Here is a 19,686-nt window from a genome sequence, read left to right on the forward strand (position 1 = left end):
ACTGGGCTCCCAAAGATATACACTGGTAAAAGGATAAGAGGAGCTGCCAATCACAGGCAATGTCAAAGAGAACTTATGAGTTAAAAAAATAAATCATAACAAGTTTAGATAGACCATATTGTGCATCCTCAAAAAGAAATATAATAAGTTGCCATAATCATCTTTACACTGTGTGTGTACATCATGGTGAGCCAGTGAACTCGTCTTCTGCTATCTCTCATTTGACTTCCTTTGCCCGGAGGACGCTACGCCCACTGCTTGTGTCTTGTTACGTGCCTGCGCGCATAAAAAACAGACAGACTACACGAGAGGCAAAATACACAGTCGCGAAACATGGCGAGGTTAAGCGAACATGGGATTCGTCTGAGTTCAGTATGTATTTCCCATTTTTTATTTGTATGACTTTTGCTTCAGAGGCAGAAGAATGACAGTTAAAAGTGAAACGAACTCACTGACTTGTTCTTAATTTCATTTCAAGATGAGCCCGTCCTTCCTGAACAGCAACTCTACAAGTCACACCTGGCCTTTCAGCGCGGTGGCAGAGTTAATAGGTAGGTCACAATATTGAATCAATATTATCGAAACTTCGCGTGGTCCTGTGCACCTGCAGCCGTGGTGCGCGCAACTTGTTGCAACTTTCACTGGTTTCATGCAGTCTTCCGCTGTCGCACGCACAGTGGACTGTTGCGTTAAACAGACATTTGTGTTGCTGCTAAGATGGACCGAATGGACTTCCTCTTTCTGTTCCACACCCTCGACGAGTTTATTACTGCTACGTGCCTCACATAATTGTCAGTGTCTGCTGACTGTATGGCGTAGGGGAGTTTCATGGTAATAAGTATGTTGTTAAGTAATGAAAAGTGAGCTTATTGTACTTTATGTTGTCAGTTATCTCACTAATAATATAGTTATAATAACATGTAAACAGTAGTTAAGTTTTAAAGTCCCTATGTATAGAATCACCATGGCTCCATAGGTCTTTGTGTTTAAAAGGACAGAGTGAGGCCAGCATTAAGAATCACTCCATGATTTGTACATGTCCCCCCACGTGATACAAAACTCTGTTTCTCTTTGATCAACATTTGTTGATGTGTCGTTTTTCCACTCTGTGCTCTCTCATTGGTCCAGACGTGCTGACCATCTGTTGGCTGCTGAGTTTTAGCAGGAACATCTGTGGGAGTGGACTGTGTAAATGTAGGTGCACCCTGCACATCACTGCTTCCGTGATAATGTAAAGAGAAGGTGACAAGAGTGCAGAGTTAGGGGCGTTACATCGGGAGTTCATATGTTGGCATTGGAAAACTAATGTTATTAAGGGAGTACCTGTGGTTCTCAGAATAGTGACTCAATAATTCACAAAAAGCTGGACAGCCCTGCAGCAAATTAACTCTGGGGATATTATGTTTAATGTTTGTTCAGCTGTCAGAAGGGTGTTGATCAAGATATGACATAAGCAAAAAGATGCACTTTATTGGTGTCAAGCAAGGAGCGCATAAAAACAGATGCATGGTAGATTAGAGAAGTAAACTCAAACTTTAATTTACTACATATTTATTAGTATTAATAGCATTTGTCTTTCATTCCCTGAAATTTGACATGTGATGGTAGGAAAATCACAGATGTATAAAATTAATGATGGCTGAAATCTGTTTAGATGCTTCAGTTTTAGGGTCCTGGTATGTGCATGCTGGCTCACTGTCATGTTTACTGAAACACTTAAAGGGATAGTAAGTGATTGTAATCCAATACACTTTTTTGGTAAAATCAGTGAATATTTGCTCACGGTTTTCTAGCTCTCCGTTTTGTGTGTGCTCTGAAATTTTTTTTTTGTTTTTCCTTACATGGCTGTGTAAATGGAAAACAAAGTAATTGGTGTGGAACCTGTAACACAACATTGTTCCAGCCAATCACCAGTAGGTGTCGTTAGTGCTTGTGCACAGCAGTGATGTGGGGAAGATGACAGAGGGAGAGAGAGTTCTATACACTGGCACATTCTAACGTGCTGGACTCCAGGCACTGTGAAGTAGGAGAGATGTCCGAGAGACAGCCAAAGAGGAAAAGGTCTGAAGAGTATAAACAGAAAAGGGAAAAAAGAGAATTTTATGAAAAGCAGCAACAAACTTAATAAATTTGTAAACCTTGGTATTCTAAAGGTGCTATTCAAATATGGTTTGATTATAGTTAGATTGATTGATTTAAAAAACAATCACAGTTTTATAAAAACCTGGGGCTTAATTTTCACCCCACTTTGTGGTACAAATAACACTGTAGCTATTCAGCAAGTCAACTGCTGCTATTTGGGAATGTCATGACATTGCTAAAAGAAGTCATAGGGAGCAAGAAACATGTGCAGTCAGACAATCAGCAAACCCCCAGGTGTGTCAAAGATGTTTGGAAGAGAAAACAAAGGCAAATTAGTACTAGAGCTGTCTAGCTGATCTACACTGCAAAAAAAGGTTCTTTATTTCCATGTCTGCCACATGGATTATCAACTAGTGAGAATAGACTTTTTGCCTGCAACATGCAGTTTTAGCCTCAGTCTTGTGGCACACTTGAGGCATCAAGTTCTTAAGACCCTTTTTCAAGGTCCCCATATAACACAAGTCAGCTTGAAACAATAAGTCAGTAGGAAACAGCATTTTCAGCCAACTTACTGAGCTAATGTTTGCTTAATTCTGCTATTCCAGCTATTCTAGCTATTAGCTAGCTAGCTACAGCTGCCAAAATAGACATTCGCCAGCCAGAAATGAGAAGCCTGCTTTTGTGTACCTGTCTTAAATCAAGGAAAAATAACACATCTATACATATGAGTAAGGTTTCCGTTTGTAAATGTAAGTGTAGTGTAAGTGTTTGTTTTACGGCTTTTGTTTTGTTATTTCCTGTAAACACAGAAGTAGTTTATTTTGAACAAGTTTAAATGTAGCGGCAAACGTACATTGATAGTAAAAAGGTAACAGGAAAGGTAAATAGTAGCCTACGTTACGGTAGCACACTGAGCTCACAGGGACTGATAAGGCTGAACGGGGAGAGTGTAACTTGAGTTTAGCTCCAGTCGTAAGTGGAAACAATTATGTGTAAGGAATGTACATATTTGTAAGGATTTTAAATTTATGTGGTAGGTAATTTTGCTAATAAGCTTTGTGTTGGTATTGGCTAATGAATGTAACGATACAGAGTTGTAACTTATTTCTCTTGCCTTCCTGCGTGCTTACACGTCTGTGATCAGTTCTTATATTGGTTTAATGAAGTGCAAAGCAAACAAGTAAAATTACTTTAGACTATCAGTCAGTAGCTTTCATTAATTTTTGTATTAATTTTTCTATTCTATTATTAGGAAATAGGACTGAAAAAAACATTTTACTCATTCATATTTGTTAAAAAAAACAACTTTTCAATTTAATTGTTTTGAATGTTCTACCTCTGATTTTTGAAATGATCCTGTTTGGCAAGTATTTGCCATGTTCTGACATCAAAAATAGTTTAAAACAATTAACAATTAACCTCTGGCTTTCACTCAAGAGCAAAAATCTGCCTTTGAACTAAAAAAGAAATAATGATTTGACATTTTTCGTGATTTGGTTAAACTGTTCTTCTAATTACAACTTCTAATTGTGGTCCCAGTCCTCAGTAATTGGTGAAATGGAGGGTTATTATTACCAATAAAAGGGATATAAACACCAAGTGTGAGTGAACACTACAAAAACAAGACCCAAGTTATAATAAATCAAAACTTTTCTAGAATAATAATGAATTGTAATAGTTTTTTATATATCTATAATTACTATGAATGGACCACATAGCAGAAACACTAAATCAATGTGAATGAAGGGTAGATGAGAAAATCTCTCTTCCCTCCACCCTACAATCTGTATGACGGTCTCTGTTTCCCTATTGTTAATTGTTTTCTTTCCCTCATGTTGTAGACAATGCATCAGATCCAGGTGTGTCTGCTAAACAGATCTGGATAGATGTAGTTGAAGAAGCTGGTCACCTCTGTCTAACTTTCACTGATAATGGCAGCGGCATGACCCCCAGCAAACTGCACAAGATGCTCAGGTAAGGTGAAGTTGACATGTAAATGAAAAACACATCAAAAATGCAATGGCATGTTGCAACAGAAATGTAATCATTCACACTGACATAGTTTCTTCTGTATTTTAACCGCAGAGAGTGACTCACCAGCATTTGTTGTATGTACATGTTGTATTCTTTCTCATACCACACACACACACACACACACACACACATTCAACCACAAAGACCCTCATGTCACAGTGTCCATCATATTCACACAGTACACACAAATAAACATGTGACACAAATAAACAAAGAACTGAACCTGGGTGTGTTTCCCAAAAGCATCGTTGCTAACTATGGTAGCAACTTCCTTGGTTGGAAATATGCAGTTGCAACGCAGCTGTTTCCCAAAACCCTAGTTCGAACTATGGAGGTAACTAAGTTGGTAACTTACGTGGTACGAACCATCGTTAAGCGATGTAGGTGTTCCCCGAAACCATAGTTCTGACGAACTTCCGCAACTACTGTCGTTAAGTTGCATAGTTCAAACTACAGCTCCTGACCTGTGGTAGAAGCTCAGTTCATGGTGACTACGTCACAGATAGCGGAAAATGCAGTCTTAGGAGGTGGATGTAATGTGTGTGAGCAGGGAATGTTAGATAACCCTGCTATACAAATATATTTCAGGCAAAGTTTTTTTTAATTGTAGTTGTAAAAAGCGAGCGTTCAGTGTAGGTGACTATTTTTAACTCAAGAGAGAAAATCGCATGACGCTGTGTTGCGATAGCCTATCAACGTTGAGATTGTCCGTACGTCACCGACAGCTTCAGAGCGTTGTGTGGAGAGGGCCAGGGAGAGCGGGCGATTGAAAATCTGCAGGCCGGCTGAGAGCTGCTAAACTTGGGCTAGGGGAGCAGGGAGCAGCGCTCCAGCTTTCGGACGAATAAACACCCATGGTCGGACTGGATTTTCCTCTTACAACTACGCCGTTTACTCGAGGGAGGAGCTCGGAGTAAACTACCTTTATTAAATTGGCTTTTTACTTTAGTTTTTATAATTACAATGTTGATTTATCTTCACTCGAACTTCTCAGCGGCTAGTTTCCGTGCACATCCAGTTTCAGTGTTGTTAGCGTCATTTGGCACTGCTTCATATTTATATAAAAACCGGACAAAACTGGACATTGCTGGGAGAAAAGAAAGCGAGGAGGTTGAACTACCTGGTGAGTTCAGAAAACATGTGTATGTAACTTTAGTCCAGCTATCGTTGTACTTTACAGGGACCAAGTTAGCATAGCATAGCCCTGATTGATCCGAACTCCATTCAGAAAACAAACATTTTAGAAGTTGTTGTCCTGCTGTCTTGCTGACAGACCTGACAAAGCATGAATTCATATGTTTAACAAAACTGCATCATATTGTAGTTATTTCGGCATCAGTTTGATCCATTTATTGCTATTTAATCACAGCAAAATGTTTACTTTGGTTTCATACAGCTGTAGTAGTGGCGAGTTGTGTTTATACACGTCATCACGTTAAAATCGCCTTGTGGTGTGAACACTTGCAGCGAATGTATTCACGCGAGTAAAGCGTTGCGAGGAGAAAATTCGCGTTTGGTCTGAATGCGGCAGTATAAATAAATCCCTGAGAGCTTTCGTTGAAATGAAGATACTTGCAGATAAAACCTATTTTACTAAATGTCTCGTAATCGTTAGTAGTTCTTAATTCTTTCTTCTAAAATGTTGTTATTGCTATAAAAAATAGCTATAGCTTATAGCATAATAATGTCACTTAATATCGGTCACAACTTACATATTTAGGCAGAATATGACAACGTTTTGTGAGTTTCATGCTGTGAAAAACAGGCAAACACATCTGAAAACAAGTTAGTTCTAATTATGTCACGGTGGGACTAACAAGGTAAAACAGTTTTGGGAAACAGTTGTACTTCAGATGTTGGTTAGTTTAAGGATGCATCTTACCAAGATAATTCAATGCTACCAATGCTATCCGTGGTTGTACGGGAAATGCACCCCCTGTTAGTGGATTTTTCAGTAACTGAGTGACATAGATTTAACTTAAGTATGTAAATAACGTTTTTTTCTTTCAATTTCTCAAATGTGAGGATTTGCTACTTTGCTCTGTTATTTATATAATTATTTACTAAATGTCTTTGGACTGTCTTTTAGACAAAACAAGCAATATTTACATTTACATTTACTCTTACTCATTTGGAAGACACAATATGAAGCTTTGCTCTGAAAAATCATGATTGATTATTGATGACTCACCCTCCCTTTCACCATTATGTCCAGCTTTGGATTTACAGAAAAGGGTTCAGGTAAGGGCAGTCAGCAGGCCATTGGCGTGTACGGGAACGGTTTCAAGTCTGGCTCCATGCGCCTGGGCCGCGATGCGCTCATCTTCACCAAGAATGGCGGCTGCCAGACTGTGGGAATGCTGTCTCAGACCTACCTGGAAAACATCAAGGCCCAGGCCGTCATTGTCCCCATTGTCCCCTTCAACCAACAAACCAATATCCTTCATGAAATGATGGGCATGGGAAGGAAAAAATAAGAAGTGTGTGCAATAGTTTGTTACTTAGCATGAGTGTATCTTCATGAGTTCTTGGTGTAATAACTAGAAACCATCAAGTGCATTAGCATGACAATTTACAGTGTGATTGTCTTAAATGCAAATTGGCAGATCGAGCTGTTTGCTCTTTCACTTTGTGTGTACACATTCCTTTATGTCCTGACCTTAACTGAGCGTTACAGTCTCTGGTGGTGACTGAGGACTCGGAGGCCAGTCTGGCAGCCATCCTCCAGCACTCCATCATCACTTCCCAGGAGCAGATACATGCACACTTTGACTCCATTCTCTCCAAAAAAGGCACCAAGATATTAATCTGGAACATCCGCAGGTCCAAATCATATATTTGCTCATGCTGAATTTAGGTTAAAAGTGAATGATAACAGACGTGTTTCATATGATAAGGCTAACACCACTCTCATATCTAGGGAGTAAACAACCAAGATATAACGTGTTAATTAGTGAGCTTTAGAGGTTCAGGCACAGTGCCAGGCCTCCTCCTTTCAGTCTTTATACTAAGCTTACCATTTCCTGGCTATAGCTTTATATTTACCATACTGACATGAGAGCGGTATCAATCTTCTCATCTAACTCTTGGCAACACAGCCAGTAAACATGTTACCCAAAATATATTCCTTTAGGTAGAGTTCACAAAAGCATTCTTGATTTGAGTTTGTAGTTCCTAGATGTGTGGATCTAGGACCGGTCTAATATACAGCATGTGGGACGGATGAATATGCAAACCTAGACTCCAACAAAGGCCGGCAAATAAGCATGAACACACATGTGATATTTGTTTAAGCATAATTTAAAACAAATCTATGCAAAACAACACACATTCAAAAACAAACCCTCATATCAGCATCATATGAAGAGCAGAGACAATGTGAAGCCCTTTGTTCTCGTGGCTTTCATAAGAAACGTTCTCTAATGGCTGCTTAGAGCAACGGTTCATGTTAAAGAGTTTCTTAGACTTTCTTTCACTTCCTCTTTACATTGGAGTCTCCATTGTGATCTTTCAAAAACTGTGAAGCACTTACCAAGATTAGCCAGAGAGATTAAAATCATGCTGCTTGTACTCCAGGATAAGGCGATTACACTCAAATTGGTTTGGACAGTGGTGCCCGTTAAACACATTCATGTAGCTTTAAAAAACAGAAAATCCAGCAGGTGTTAGTTAAGCTGCTAGTCTGAGAGCAGTGGTGCAAAGTGTGTCATTACTAGTTTTAACAACCGCTCCCTCATATGTCACCCTGAAGGGCCAAAGATGGCAAGCCAGAGATCGACTTTGAGACAGATGTGAGTGACTTCCGTTTGCCCGATATTCAGATCGAGGAGCTCAAGAAGGGTCTGAGGAACAGTGGGTCTCTGAGAGCCGAACAGAACATCACAGACATGCACTACAGTCTCAGGGTGAGTATGAGTAAGTATGTCACCTGTGTGATAGTATTTATGAATAAACCCCCTGAATCCCATCATACAAAGATACAAAATGTCCCTTCTTCTTCTTTCTTCACTGAGGAGTATATAAGGATGTTGGATGTTCCACCTGCTATTGCAAGAAACACATCAGGACATCTTTAACTCTGGTTCTATTGTCAAAATAGCATTCTCTTCCTGTTTAGTGTCTTCATAGTGTTTGGTGTTTAATATTCTTTCCAACAAGTGGATAAGAAGAATTCTGTCATCCAAGGCAGTTCAGTTTCATTGCCAAATCACACCAAACAGTGTAGAAATTGACAAAACAAGGTCCATTTGGTAGCTGTTCTTGAGCTTTTGATCATATCACAGGATTTTATTAAAACATATTTTTGCAGCCCTGCTGCTTTCAGCAATGAATTTTTCAGATATTCAAGTGGATTTTCAGTGGTTTATTTATTTTAAAGAGGTGGTATTATGCTCATTTTCAGGTTCAAAATCTTATTTAGGTTTACATGGTTTAATTTTCGAAAAACACAATAATTTTTGTCATACTGTACATTGCTGCAGCTCCTCTTTTCACCCTGTGTTAAAGGCTTCGTTTTTAGCTTATGGAGTGATACATCTTGTCTCTAAATGATCTTTGTTGGGAGTTACGAGTTGCACATGCACAGTTCCTAGTTAAGGACTACTAGCCAATCAGAAGCAGAGAAGGGCAGGTCAGCGAAAGGCCGGTAATAGCCAATCAGAAACAGAGAAAGGGGGGTCAGCGAAAAGACCGCAAACAGCTTCGATTCAGCTGTAGGCTATGTGTTGCCGACCAGGTTGACAATTTGGACTGGAGCAAGAGTTTCAGAGTGGTGAGTTATTAATCTGTAACAAAAGTATTTTTCATCCATAAAGCTTTAATCAAGCTCTGTCTCTACATCACTGTAACAACTTCATGTCCATTGACTGCCTGGAGGGTAGCTAGTGTTTGGAAGGGAGAGGAGAGGTGTGCTGCAGCTCAGTGTTTTTCCACTGGTGTTTTTGAGGCCGTGTCGGACTAGTCGCTCAGCGAGCATTAGACACGTATTTTCATTGTGATGTCACAAGACAGGGAAGTAAAGGCTGGACTACAAACCAGCTGTTTTCAGGCAGTTCAGAGCAGTGTTTTCTGTGGGAGATGGGAACTCACTTTGGGGAGGACTTTGGGCTTTTTCACTTTGCAAACCTATTACATGCACAAAAAGATATATAACTCAATAAAGGAGAAGGAAAAAGCAAAAAAACATAATACCACCTCTTTAAGAATGTAGAGATTTTTTTCAACCCATGTAGGACTAGGTCATTCTTCAATTTACCTGGAAAAGACAAAATCACCACAATGCAAGATACAAGCTTTTAATGAATGGGATTACAGTAGATTTAAGGGTAAGTGATGAAGTGGTTGTGGTAAAGGTTTGGGTAAGCCCCTACACTACATAGCATACTTAAGTTAGGGTTAGGGTAGTTATATGTGTGTGTGTGTGTGTATTTGACAGTTTCAAGCACAACCTGAGTACTTTTACTACCCGAGATGTACCTGTGGTTTTGTAGTAACACTGACCGAGTTTCATTTTAAAGCCACATTGAAATTGTAAGTGGTTCAAAAATCCCATCTCTGTTTTGACAATCTTAAAATCATTGTATGATTCATAATTACATGCCGTTTAGAGCATGTAAGAGCGTCTTAAGCTTAAATAATGTACCCCCAGGCTAAGATATCAAAATGAGTGTTAACAGATGGTGTCAGACCAAAAAGACGAATGAACAGTAGGTGTTTTAAATTTGAAATGTCTTACTTTTTATACACTCTCTCTGTCTGTTTCTCTGTTCGTCTCAGGCCTACCTCAGTATCTTGTATCTGAAGCCAAGGACACAGATTATACTGAGGGGCAAGAAGAATCTGGCGAAGCTGGTGTCGAAGAGGCTGACCCACATTGAGCATGATGTGTACAAACCCCACTTCAGTGTATCCTTACACTATCTGTATGTTTGCCTGTGTGTGGTGTTATAAAGCCAATTAATTGTCTGCAAAGTCCAAATTATCTACAATATTTAACAGATGTTTGAGAAGGGAAAATGAAAACAAGCGGCACAGATTCAGTTCATGTGGTTTTCATATCTCTTTAGAATGCATTATTGTTTCGCTTTCATAATTCTTGTTGTTGTAAAATGAGAATTTTGGCAGTGTGACTTTGCTGTAGCCTGGGAAAGCCTTTCTGTTGTTTTTGTTTTGGCAAGGCCAAACTTGTTGCACATAACAAGAATGAAAGTTCTTAACGTAAATTAGGCAATTACATGGACCTTTTCTCCACAGTTCGAATGCACCTCTCTCTAGGCTGTCAGGGGTGTTTGTTAGCAGTTTTTTGTTTTTTAATGAAAAGACACATTTGCTCTGGAAATATAAGTAGGATAGGTAATAGATAGATAGATATAGATAATAGATAGATAGATATAGATAGATATAGATATATATAGATAGATATAGATAGATATAGATAGATAGATAGATAGATAGATATAGATATATATATATATAGGTATAGATAGATATATCTATATATATAGGTATATATAGGTATATAGGTATATATAGGTATATAGGTATGATAAATGCAGAATTATGCTGTATTTTAAATCTACAATGCCTACTTTAAACAACTAATGTTAATAGTAAGTGATTTCTGTAATTTGGAGATGCGAGTCTGGGCACAGATGAAACATGCTTGTTGAATGTCTGACATCTTGATACTTTTTTTGGTACCAACTGAAATCTGTCTGTAGCACAGAGGAATGAAAACGGTCAAGTATTGAAAGCTGGTATTAAATGTCTGGTCAGATTTAAACCAAAAATGGCCTACCAAAATTCTTGTGTATAGACAACAATTAACATTTTAAAACAGTGGCTTCTCTTGTGAAATGACCTGATCTTTCTCAAAAAAACGTATTGATCTGACACTGATCCTGAAACTCGGCTATCTTATCGGCACTAGTGATGAAGATATTCACTCAACACTCACGTGTCTCAAGTTGGTGAGCAGTGTGGAGCTAATATTTTTGCAGTTTCAAACCTTTTCCTTGCACTGTTCAGTTTTCCCCATTTTTTTCTGTTAAAAAAATTGCCTCCTTTCATTGAAAAAGTATTGTAGTTTCAATAATTGCAGGAACTATTTTATTCCTTTAATTAATATCAACCACAAACTGTATAATGTGGCTTTTGCTTCTGTTCGCCACTGATATCTTGAGCTTGCAAAATATTTAGATTACCTGATATTATTCTAAACCTTCCAATGTCCAGTGCTGTTAACCTTGACTGGTGTTTGTCAGAAAGAGAAGGTAAAGGTGACTTTTGGGCTGAACCCGAAAAACAAGGACCACTACGGCATCATGATGTACCACAAGAACCGACTCATTAAAGCCTACGAGAAAGTGGGCTGCCAGCTGAAGGTAGAGGAAAATTATTTTACTGTATCTCTTTATGCCTGACAAATGCAATGTTTGCATCCAAATGCAGTATTAATGGATACCTGCCTTTGCTTAAATGTCACTTCCCAATGTCCCACAGACTTCAGGTCAAAGGGCGGGAGTCGGAGTCATCGGTATCATTGAGTGTAACTTTCTCAAACCAGCTCACAACAAGCAAGACTTTGAATACACCAAAGAATACAGGTACAACATACACATACAAAACAAACAAAAGCAGACAGACACAAGATGTTTTGTGCTAAAATGAGCTATAGAGTATCCAGCTTTTTAGGTTGATGGTTGACATACAGCAGATAAGGGCAGAAAATACTGCTACACACTGTATTCACAAAGTTCTGAGCAAACATAGCACCACTGACTTTCTTCCTGGAAGTGTTTAGAATTTCCGCAAATGTGAGTGCATTGTAGCTGAACAGCTGACCACAGCTGAAATCTTGACATTGATCCCAGTATTGTTAAAGTTGTTTTGGCCACAAAGTAGAGGAGCAGACATTGTTTAAAACATCTGAAGAAATGTGTTGTCTTTTCCTTCTCCCAAGACTCACCCTTGGTGCATTGGGCCTAAAACTCAACGACTACTGGAAAGAGGTGACAGAGAAGAAGGCAAGAGAGCGAGAGTTTCAGGCTCTAGAGAGAGATGAAAATGAAGGCGAGCATGACCATGCCGAGTGAGTGTTTTCATAACTTGTCTCCGAAATACATAAAAGGCGCTTAACGTTATTAGATGTTCAAAAAACAAGTTCATCTGGTTCGTCTGGCTGTACCCAAAACTGATAAAACCACAGGAAGAGTGAAAACAATTTGTCCACGTTCTCCTTACCTTTTATGGAAAACGACGGTAAAAAGATCCGTTGATAACCCTCACATGTAGGAACTTGTCAGTTCAACTGAAAGTGAAAATAAGTCATTCTTTTCCAAAGCGTGAAACCAGAGGATTGAGATGCTGCTTCTGGACCGGCTCTGTTGACATTAGCAAAGAAGAGAAAACATGTGGACTGGATGCCTTTATAGCCTTTTGAGCTTTGTTTATATGGTGTACTGAACTAGAAACAGAAAATATTTTTAGCTTGTACCGTGGTAATCGATGTCATCTGTCCAGGTCAAATTGATCACTAAAGGCGGATAATTATTATAACCAAATTATTATTTTTTCTTTATTTCTAATTTTATTGACTTTCAACAGTGCAGCTGTTTAAAATGTTTTCAAATTACTGTACAAATTAAATTACTGTACTGTGTGTAATTGATATGCACTACACATTAATACTGTACTGTGTATAAAATATAGCTTACTATAGTTCAGGTTATAATTAAGTTATAGCCTAAAACCGTATTGTGCTGTTTACAGATACAGTAAAGTCAGTAGTGCCAATAAGCTACTAAGCCAAAACTTGGCTGTGGTTTCAGGCCTAAAAATAAACTGAAGAAAAGAAAAAAAAAACAAAAAACTAACCAGTAGCAGAGTTTGAATACAAACGTATTCATACAATATTCTGATTTCTTTCCATTTTTTGTCATGTATGAAAAGACCCAAAATGAGCACTGTATGCTACTACTTGACTACTACAAGATTATTATTATAAAATGATGTAAATAGCATTTGTATAGGAATCATTCTGTTCCATGTTTGATCCATATAAGTGTATATATGATCACTAGAGATGATCACTATAAGCGGTTTCCACTAGATGCTCTTGATCAGAAACGTTGCTGTATACAAATGTAGACTCACTGAGATCATTTTAAAATAGTTAATAATACTTTGGGGAATTCCCCGCTAATGCCAACTTCTGTTTACTGACAGTTCTCACACACGTATGTCTGTATTTACAGGGCACCCATGTGGTTACAGTGTGAAGAGTGCCTGAAGTGGCGAAGCGTCTCTGCAAATCATTATAAACTGGTTCCTGAAAGCTGGACCTGCAGCCAGAACCCCAATCCACGTTACAAGTGTGTATTTCTAATTATGGCTTTCCTGCATTATTGTTTTTTTTAATTGAATAACTGTCACAATCAAACAAACATAAAAGTAACAATTGTTCCACACTCAACATTTATTAAGTATTAAAGGAGCACTCTGCTAAGTGACATCATCAGGGTTATCTTAGATTGGACTTTTGTTGGGGACCTTTATTGTATCTCTGTCTCCCTGGATTCCTGTCATATCTCTACAATGTCTCTAATATGTCTATAATAAAAGATTTAAATGCCCCAAAATAAATGAGTAATCACATGTTTAAATCCCTGATTGATTTGTAAGTTGCAAAACCTCACTAGTGTAAGCTTAAAGTAGTGATGTAAGACTCAAGAAATCTACATGTGCCTCAACAGTTAAAGTGTTTGTGTCGGCTGTAGCCGGAAGGCCCTGAGTCTAACTTTAGCAGTAGTTGAGTTGCTAAGCCAGATCTCTGTGTCTTTCAGAAGCTGTTTGACACCAGAGGAAGCAGAAGAAAGTGAGGAGCTGTTAGCACCTAGCTACCAGAAAACCCACAAGAAGCAGTAAATTCCCATTTCTTTCTCAAAGTGTGTGTGTGTGTGTGTGTGTTTGTGTGTGTGTGTGTTTGTGTGTGTGTGTGTGTGTGTGTGTGTGTGTGTGTGTGTGTGTGTTCACAAATGGACGTTTCATACTGCTCCCTCTGCACTGCACGCCTGCTTGTGTATGTGGGTTCACATGCCATTTTGTGGTTTCCATCTGTCAGTTTCATGCTCTTATTTCCGGTGGTTGTCCACGTGACTGTGTATTTCTGTCTGACAAGCTGAGAGAACTCTAGTTCTGCTATACTCCAGCCTGACTATGATCGACACAGAAGGACTTTTTTTGTTTTTCCAAACATGGTGACATTTTATTCAGAATAAAGCTAGATAACTTTGGATAGATAACTAGGTTGCAAGCTAATTAAGTACAGACTAACTTGCAATCTAATGTCATGTATATAAAAAGTAAAAAATATCATAAAACATTTCATTAGACTATGGCTAATGCTGAAGGGCTACTATCTGTTTTTCTAGTGCTTACCTACTTTCATAGTAACCGATAATCATTCTACCAATTGGATTGGAGACAAAAAAGCCAATCAGAAATGACCTACTGCAGTTTTCTGATTGGCTGTAACTGGGGCATCCACAGAGAAGTGCCCAAGGGTTTGGGAGCACAGAGAGCAGGAGAGAGGGAAAATTAGTAAAACTTATTTGGATGACAGCAAACACAGTTTTGGAGCAAGAATAGATTTTTGTTTTCTTAAATTATGTACACAATAAGAATTTCTCCACAAAATTATTTACATGCTTGCATTTCTCTGCTCAAGATGTCCCATCGTGCCTTGAGGCTTGAACACATATACATATGTTAATATAATTACATAACACCAAACAGTGTACTGCGCATTTTAGACTTGCCTTTTTATGCCTGCTGACCCTTCATCTTTTTTGTTGGAGCCCTTGTGTCAGCATCTCTGCTATGACAACACAGTGGCGTCATTGAAATGAGGAAATGTGATTTCAATGGTTTTGACGCAGTGCTGATATTATGAATTCACTCAGATTGTACATACACTTTTCCCTTAATCTCTCATGCTGCATTATGTTATTCATCCATCCATCCATCCATCCATCCATCGTCAACCGCTTATCCTGCGTACAGGGTCGCGGGGGCATTATGTTATTAATTCAGCCAATTCTTCATGGTAAAAATCACAAAAAGAGTTCTTGTTGTTTCAGAATAATCACAGAGATGAATTATATTTGTCAAGGCAAGCCATGAAACATTTAGTTTCTTAGACTTAAACCTTGCCATATTTTGAGTGTCTGTCCCTCTCAACTCTTTAATCTGTTTTTTTTCTCACAGGGAGCATCCCAAAACCAGAAAACGAGAAAAATCAATGGAGGTAGGTGAAAAATTAGAACCTTTAAGCAAATTTCTATAGGTAAAGGTACCAGTGCACTGTTTCGCTGTACCACTTCTGGATATACTGCGTGTATTGTAAGTGTTCCTGGTTGTTTGTGTTGCAGGTGTGTGTGGTCCACCAGCAAAAACATCAAATCCTCTCACGCAGTTCATCAGAGCCGAGCCAGCCCACACACACACCTGAGCTCATAAGAACAGCAGATCGAAGACACACAGTGGAAAACACACTAGACCAAGATGAGACAAACACAGATCACCTGGCGGATGATTGTACAGACCCACACGCACATGATGATGCACAGACAGATGAAGTCACACACACACAGCAGAAGCACATTGGAAGAGACTCAGTCATTAAAGACAACGCAGGAGTCACAGAAGAGCAGGCACATGTGGAAAATGAGACAAACAATCAAAGGCTTGACGATGAAGAGAGAGACAAAAGGAAGGACACCAACATGGAGCCGTTGGAAAGAGAGGAGGGGAAGACAGACACATTAAGGTGGAGTAGGATGCAAGTACATCCTTTAAAATACTGCACAGTGTATTTCACAGTAGTGCCATCTTTTGCAAAAGGAAATCCACTGTCGATTCAGTTCCACATGAGAAACTTACAAAGACTCCACGATAAAGTTGTGTGTGTTAATGCAGTTGGGAGTTCATCTGATAAATGACACAGTTCAAGGTGTTATTTTAGACATTTCCTTTTACATCAGTGTTTGGTTATTTCTGGGTGTCGTTTTTGAGAACGTTGTTCTGGAGGCAAGGCCTTTTGGCTGTTGATGCTCAAATCTGATATAAAGGTGTGCTTGTACAACAGCCAGAGTTCTCCTCCACAGACAATTTAAAGGCTTTGCCGACTGTTGTATGATGTTTCAAGAGCACAGAGCCAAATCACTCTAGGGTGGCAGACAATTTTGTGGGTGATAAGCTAAGTCATTAGAGGTGGCTATTAAGCATTACTGACACTGCTATGAACATGACATTAATTGACAGTAAACACAATACGGAGAAGATGCGCTGGCATTTTTCCAATTATACAGTTACAGAAGTTACAGAATTTTCACACAGTATTGGTCTTCAAACAAACTCACTAGCTTTTGTTCTCTGTAGCCACAAAAGGAAATCAGGATCATTGTTATACCGTGTGAAAAAGAAGCCATGCCTTTGGGGGGAGCCACAACCGGACTCAGAAAACATGGCAGAAGAGATGAATCCTGAGAAACCCAATACACTGTCTTTGAGGAAGTCCAAGCAGGACAGCAGCAGCCGAGGAGAGAAACCAGGTGACGCGGTACAGCGAACCCCGACCAGCCTCACTTGGACCCACTCGCTCCCCTCCACCCAGACTGTGATGGTGTCTCCACTGAGTCGAACAGAAGGGCCGTGGAGCAGACCGCTGCCTCCGGAAGGGAGTGACCGGGAGGCTAACGCGCAGAAGCTGACTGGGTTGGAGAAAGAGACCCAGAGGCTGCGGAGGCTTCTAGGTCTGGAAATCACAAAGACAACTCAAGGCACGATGACAACTGCTGATAGCAGCACTGAAAAGCCAGAAGGAACCAGCAGGGAGGTCGGCTGCCAGACGGACGTGGCTGAGGTCAGCAGAGTTTGTATATCTGTATTTTAGATTCATTATGATGACGAAAAATTACAAAACATAGTTGCTGTAAAGGAAATTAATAGGGAAACATGGAAAGGCTGACCAACAGAGCTCAGAGTGCTATATTACAATATATGACCACAGTGCTTGAGAAGAAGAACTTATAAGGTGACTTAAAATGCTTATGTGATTCAAGGTCACCTACATCTGCTCAGACTCATTAATCGACGGAAAGGAAGAATCTAACGGCGAGATCTAAGTAACATTCTGCTGTCCTTCCTCTGCATCAGAGCTCCTCTTCTTCCAGCAGCCGGGCCCAGACTCCAGGAGCTCAGGGTCAGAGAGCTGTATGTGGGCAGAAGGAGCTGCCTGACCCGAACAGACCCAGGAAGGAGAAGACGGAAACTCAGAGCAGGACGAGAGTCAGTGAAAGTGAGGCCTGTGAAGACGGCAGGTGTGTATTCATGTACACATTGAGTTCTCATTGCATTTTTGTGTTTGACTGATGCTGGTTGACAGTGAGTTAGTGTACTGGTCAGAAGTTAGGTACTCAGTCACAGCTTTTATTTATAGATCTCGGTGGTGGATAGAGGTAAAACTAAATCCAGTACATGCAAAATAAGTACACATGAAGAAATAGCTGAATGAACATCAGCCTAGACCGCGGTTTGCCTTTGTGTAATTTTGTTAAGTTAGACTTTCCAAGCATGACAAACAACTGTCTCTATATAGCTACAGTATACAATCTTGGTTTTTAGAGTAATTTCCTATTTAACAGATAAACCAATCTTCGTATGAATGCCAGCTGCTACCTTTACCAACGTACTATTTTTTTTTTTCTCTCACTTCTCGTTTTTTAAAATTTAAGTGAAGTGATGTCATTTTCTAAACACATCTTTAGACCTTGGTCTCCATGTTTACTGATGTGTGAATAAAATAAAATAAAATTTCCCGAGTGACTGAAATGTTTAATGGTAAAGCGGTTCCCCAATCAGATCGGCACAGGAGAATCTGCGTGGCATCCGTAACAACGTGGTGGTGCTTCTCACGGCCCTGCTGCCCCAACTGGACCTGGCTGGCATCAGTCTGGAGACCACAGACGTCGACAATATCCTGCAGCAGATCGTAGAGGTCAACTCACTGAAACTATGATCAGTACTGTTTGCTTATTATTATGCCAAATGCTAAATATACAGCATATGGTAATAATTATATTCTAGTGGTCACTTAGAAAGTAATGTCATTTTCACTTTATTCTTCATTACTGGAGGTGCTTGTGGATGAACTCCATAATATAATGTTTTTATATTCTTACGTTCATCGGTTTGACGTCTTAATAGAAACAACAATCTGCAGCTGGTTTTAGTCACTCAGAGAGAATATTTTAACTTAATCTAGAGGAAGAAAAACTATGTTTGAAAATGTTTTATCCAGGAGTTCAGAGTTGTAATACCCAGCGTTCATTGGCTACACGCACTTATTTTTTGTCACATCATTTTCATTTTCAAACTTTGTTGTGAGCCGGCCAGCCCCATTTCTGTACAAAAATTAGCTTTTTAATTTTAACCAAGCTCTTCATTTGAAAAAAGTGCTATGTGCTGCTATTATTTGCTTGGCTTAAGTTTTTATTGACTATTTAAACCAGTTTTTATACATGCGTGGCATTAGAGTGTCATGAAGGAATGCTTGTTTCTAGATTTGTTCACATATCCTTTATAAACGTTTGCATTAAAATACTGAAACATTTTATTGTACCCTGCCTCTTCATTTTCAGTTGGTTCATCAACACTGTGCTCTTTGTCCAAGGCAAAATGCTGAACTTCTGCAGTACATCTTATTTGCCACAAGGTGGCAATGACGCCTAATTATTAAAAGAAACATGCTTGCAATCTCCACATTTTGAGTGTTTAAATTGTGGTGACCTCGAAAATCCTCCTGTCATTACATTTGACCATATTTGCTGTTTTGTTCTAATTCTATTATATGTTCATTGTGATGTTTGGGTTATTATTGTATTCTGGTACAGTTATGTATTAGGCTACAACATTACAAGCGCAGCATACAGTCAGCCAAAAGCTCTGGTTACAGTTTGGACAAATTGTTAATATAATAATTTTAGGCAAATTTTATAATATTTTTTCACAAATTGACATACTCCTATTTACAGCTGTGTGTTTGACTATCTGTCTATCTTGTCCAACTAGGGTACCATGACCAAATAAGCCAGACTTTATAAAAGGTTTATCAGTTGTAACTAATGGCTTCATTAAGGGTTATTAATGCTTTATAGGTCAGTTATAAACATTAACAACAACAATCATTTAGCTGGTTTTTACCCTGTCTGTTTTGTGATAACGCAGTTATAAATGTTGGCAATCCATAATGGTCCTATGTTTCCCATTTTCGCATAAGTGAATAAAAGTTGCTGGAGCAGGATCAACACCAGATAAAGGAATCTTTCACAACCTGGCAACCCAACATTTTTATTTGTGTATTATAATGGGTGCCTTATTAAAAAAGCGATAGAAGATTAGCCCTCTGTTTTATATTTATGTAGGCCCACGTAATTTATGAGTGTGTCCAAGACAAATGTATCCCCTGGGACAGTAAACTGTCAGCTGATCTTATCATAGCAGAGCTCTGCG

General features: G+C 39.0%; 1 protein-coding gene across 3 annotated transcripts; it reads left to right on the top strand.

The window, feature by feature from the left end:
* Positions 1–271: 271 nt before the first annotated feature.
* zgc:152774 (uncharacterized protein LOC553526 homolog) lies at positions 272–18,790 on the top strand. Of its 3 annotated transcripts, none has more exons than XM_046031157.1 (17): positions 272–372; positions 479–551; positions 3,924–4,056; positions 6,332–6,552; positions 6,792–6,939; positions 7,868–8,021; positions 9,892–10,020; positions 11,379–11,498; positions 11,617–11,720; positions 12,077–12,205; positions 13,371–13,487; positions 13,959–14,036; positions 15,382–15,421; positions 15,546–15,943; positions 16,555–17,038; positions 17,332–17,495; positions 18,037–18,790. In XM_046031157.1, exons 1-17 carry the CDS (start codon positions 334–336, stop codon positions 18,191–18,193), a joined length of 2,688 nt encoding a protein of 895 aa, XP_045887113.1. In that variant the 5' UTR covers positions 272–333; the 3' UTR covers positions 18,194–18,790. The 3 variants fall into 3 exon arrangements, with proteins under 3 accessions (XP_045887113.1, XP_045887114.1, XP_045887116.1); XM_046031158.1 differs by having other exon boundaries at positions 13,962–14,036; XM_046031160.1 differs by lacking the exons at positions 272–372; positions 479–551; positions 3,924–4,056 and adding an exon at positions 4,922–5,239.
* The last annotated feature ends 896 nt before the right edge of the window (positions 18,791–19,686 follow it).

This window comes from Micropterus dolomieu, linkage group LG19 (genome assembly GCF_021292245.1).
Source record: "Micropterus dolomieu isolate WLL.071019.BEF.003 ecotype Adirondacks linkage group LG19, ASM2129224v1, whole genome shotgun sequence".
NCBI classification, from domain to species: domain Eukaryota; kingdom Metazoa; phylum Chordata; class Actinopteri; order Centrarchiformes; family Centrarchidae; genus Micropterus; species Micropterus dolomieu.

Excerpts from the sequence above, each read along its gene's own strand:
- zgc:152774 (XM_046031157.1), top strand. The coding sequence starts at position 334 with ATGGCGAGGTTAAGCGAACATGGGATTCGTCTGAGTTCA. Across the intron at positions 6,553-6,791 it reads CCCCTTCAACCAACAAACCA|AGTCTCTGGTGGTGACTGAG; the intron begins ATATCCTTCATG and ends ACTGAGCGTTAC. Across the intron at positions 6,940-7,867 it reads TTAATCTGGAACATCCGCAG|GGCCAAAGATGGCAAGCCAG; the intron begins GTCCAAATCATA and ends GTCACCCTGAAG.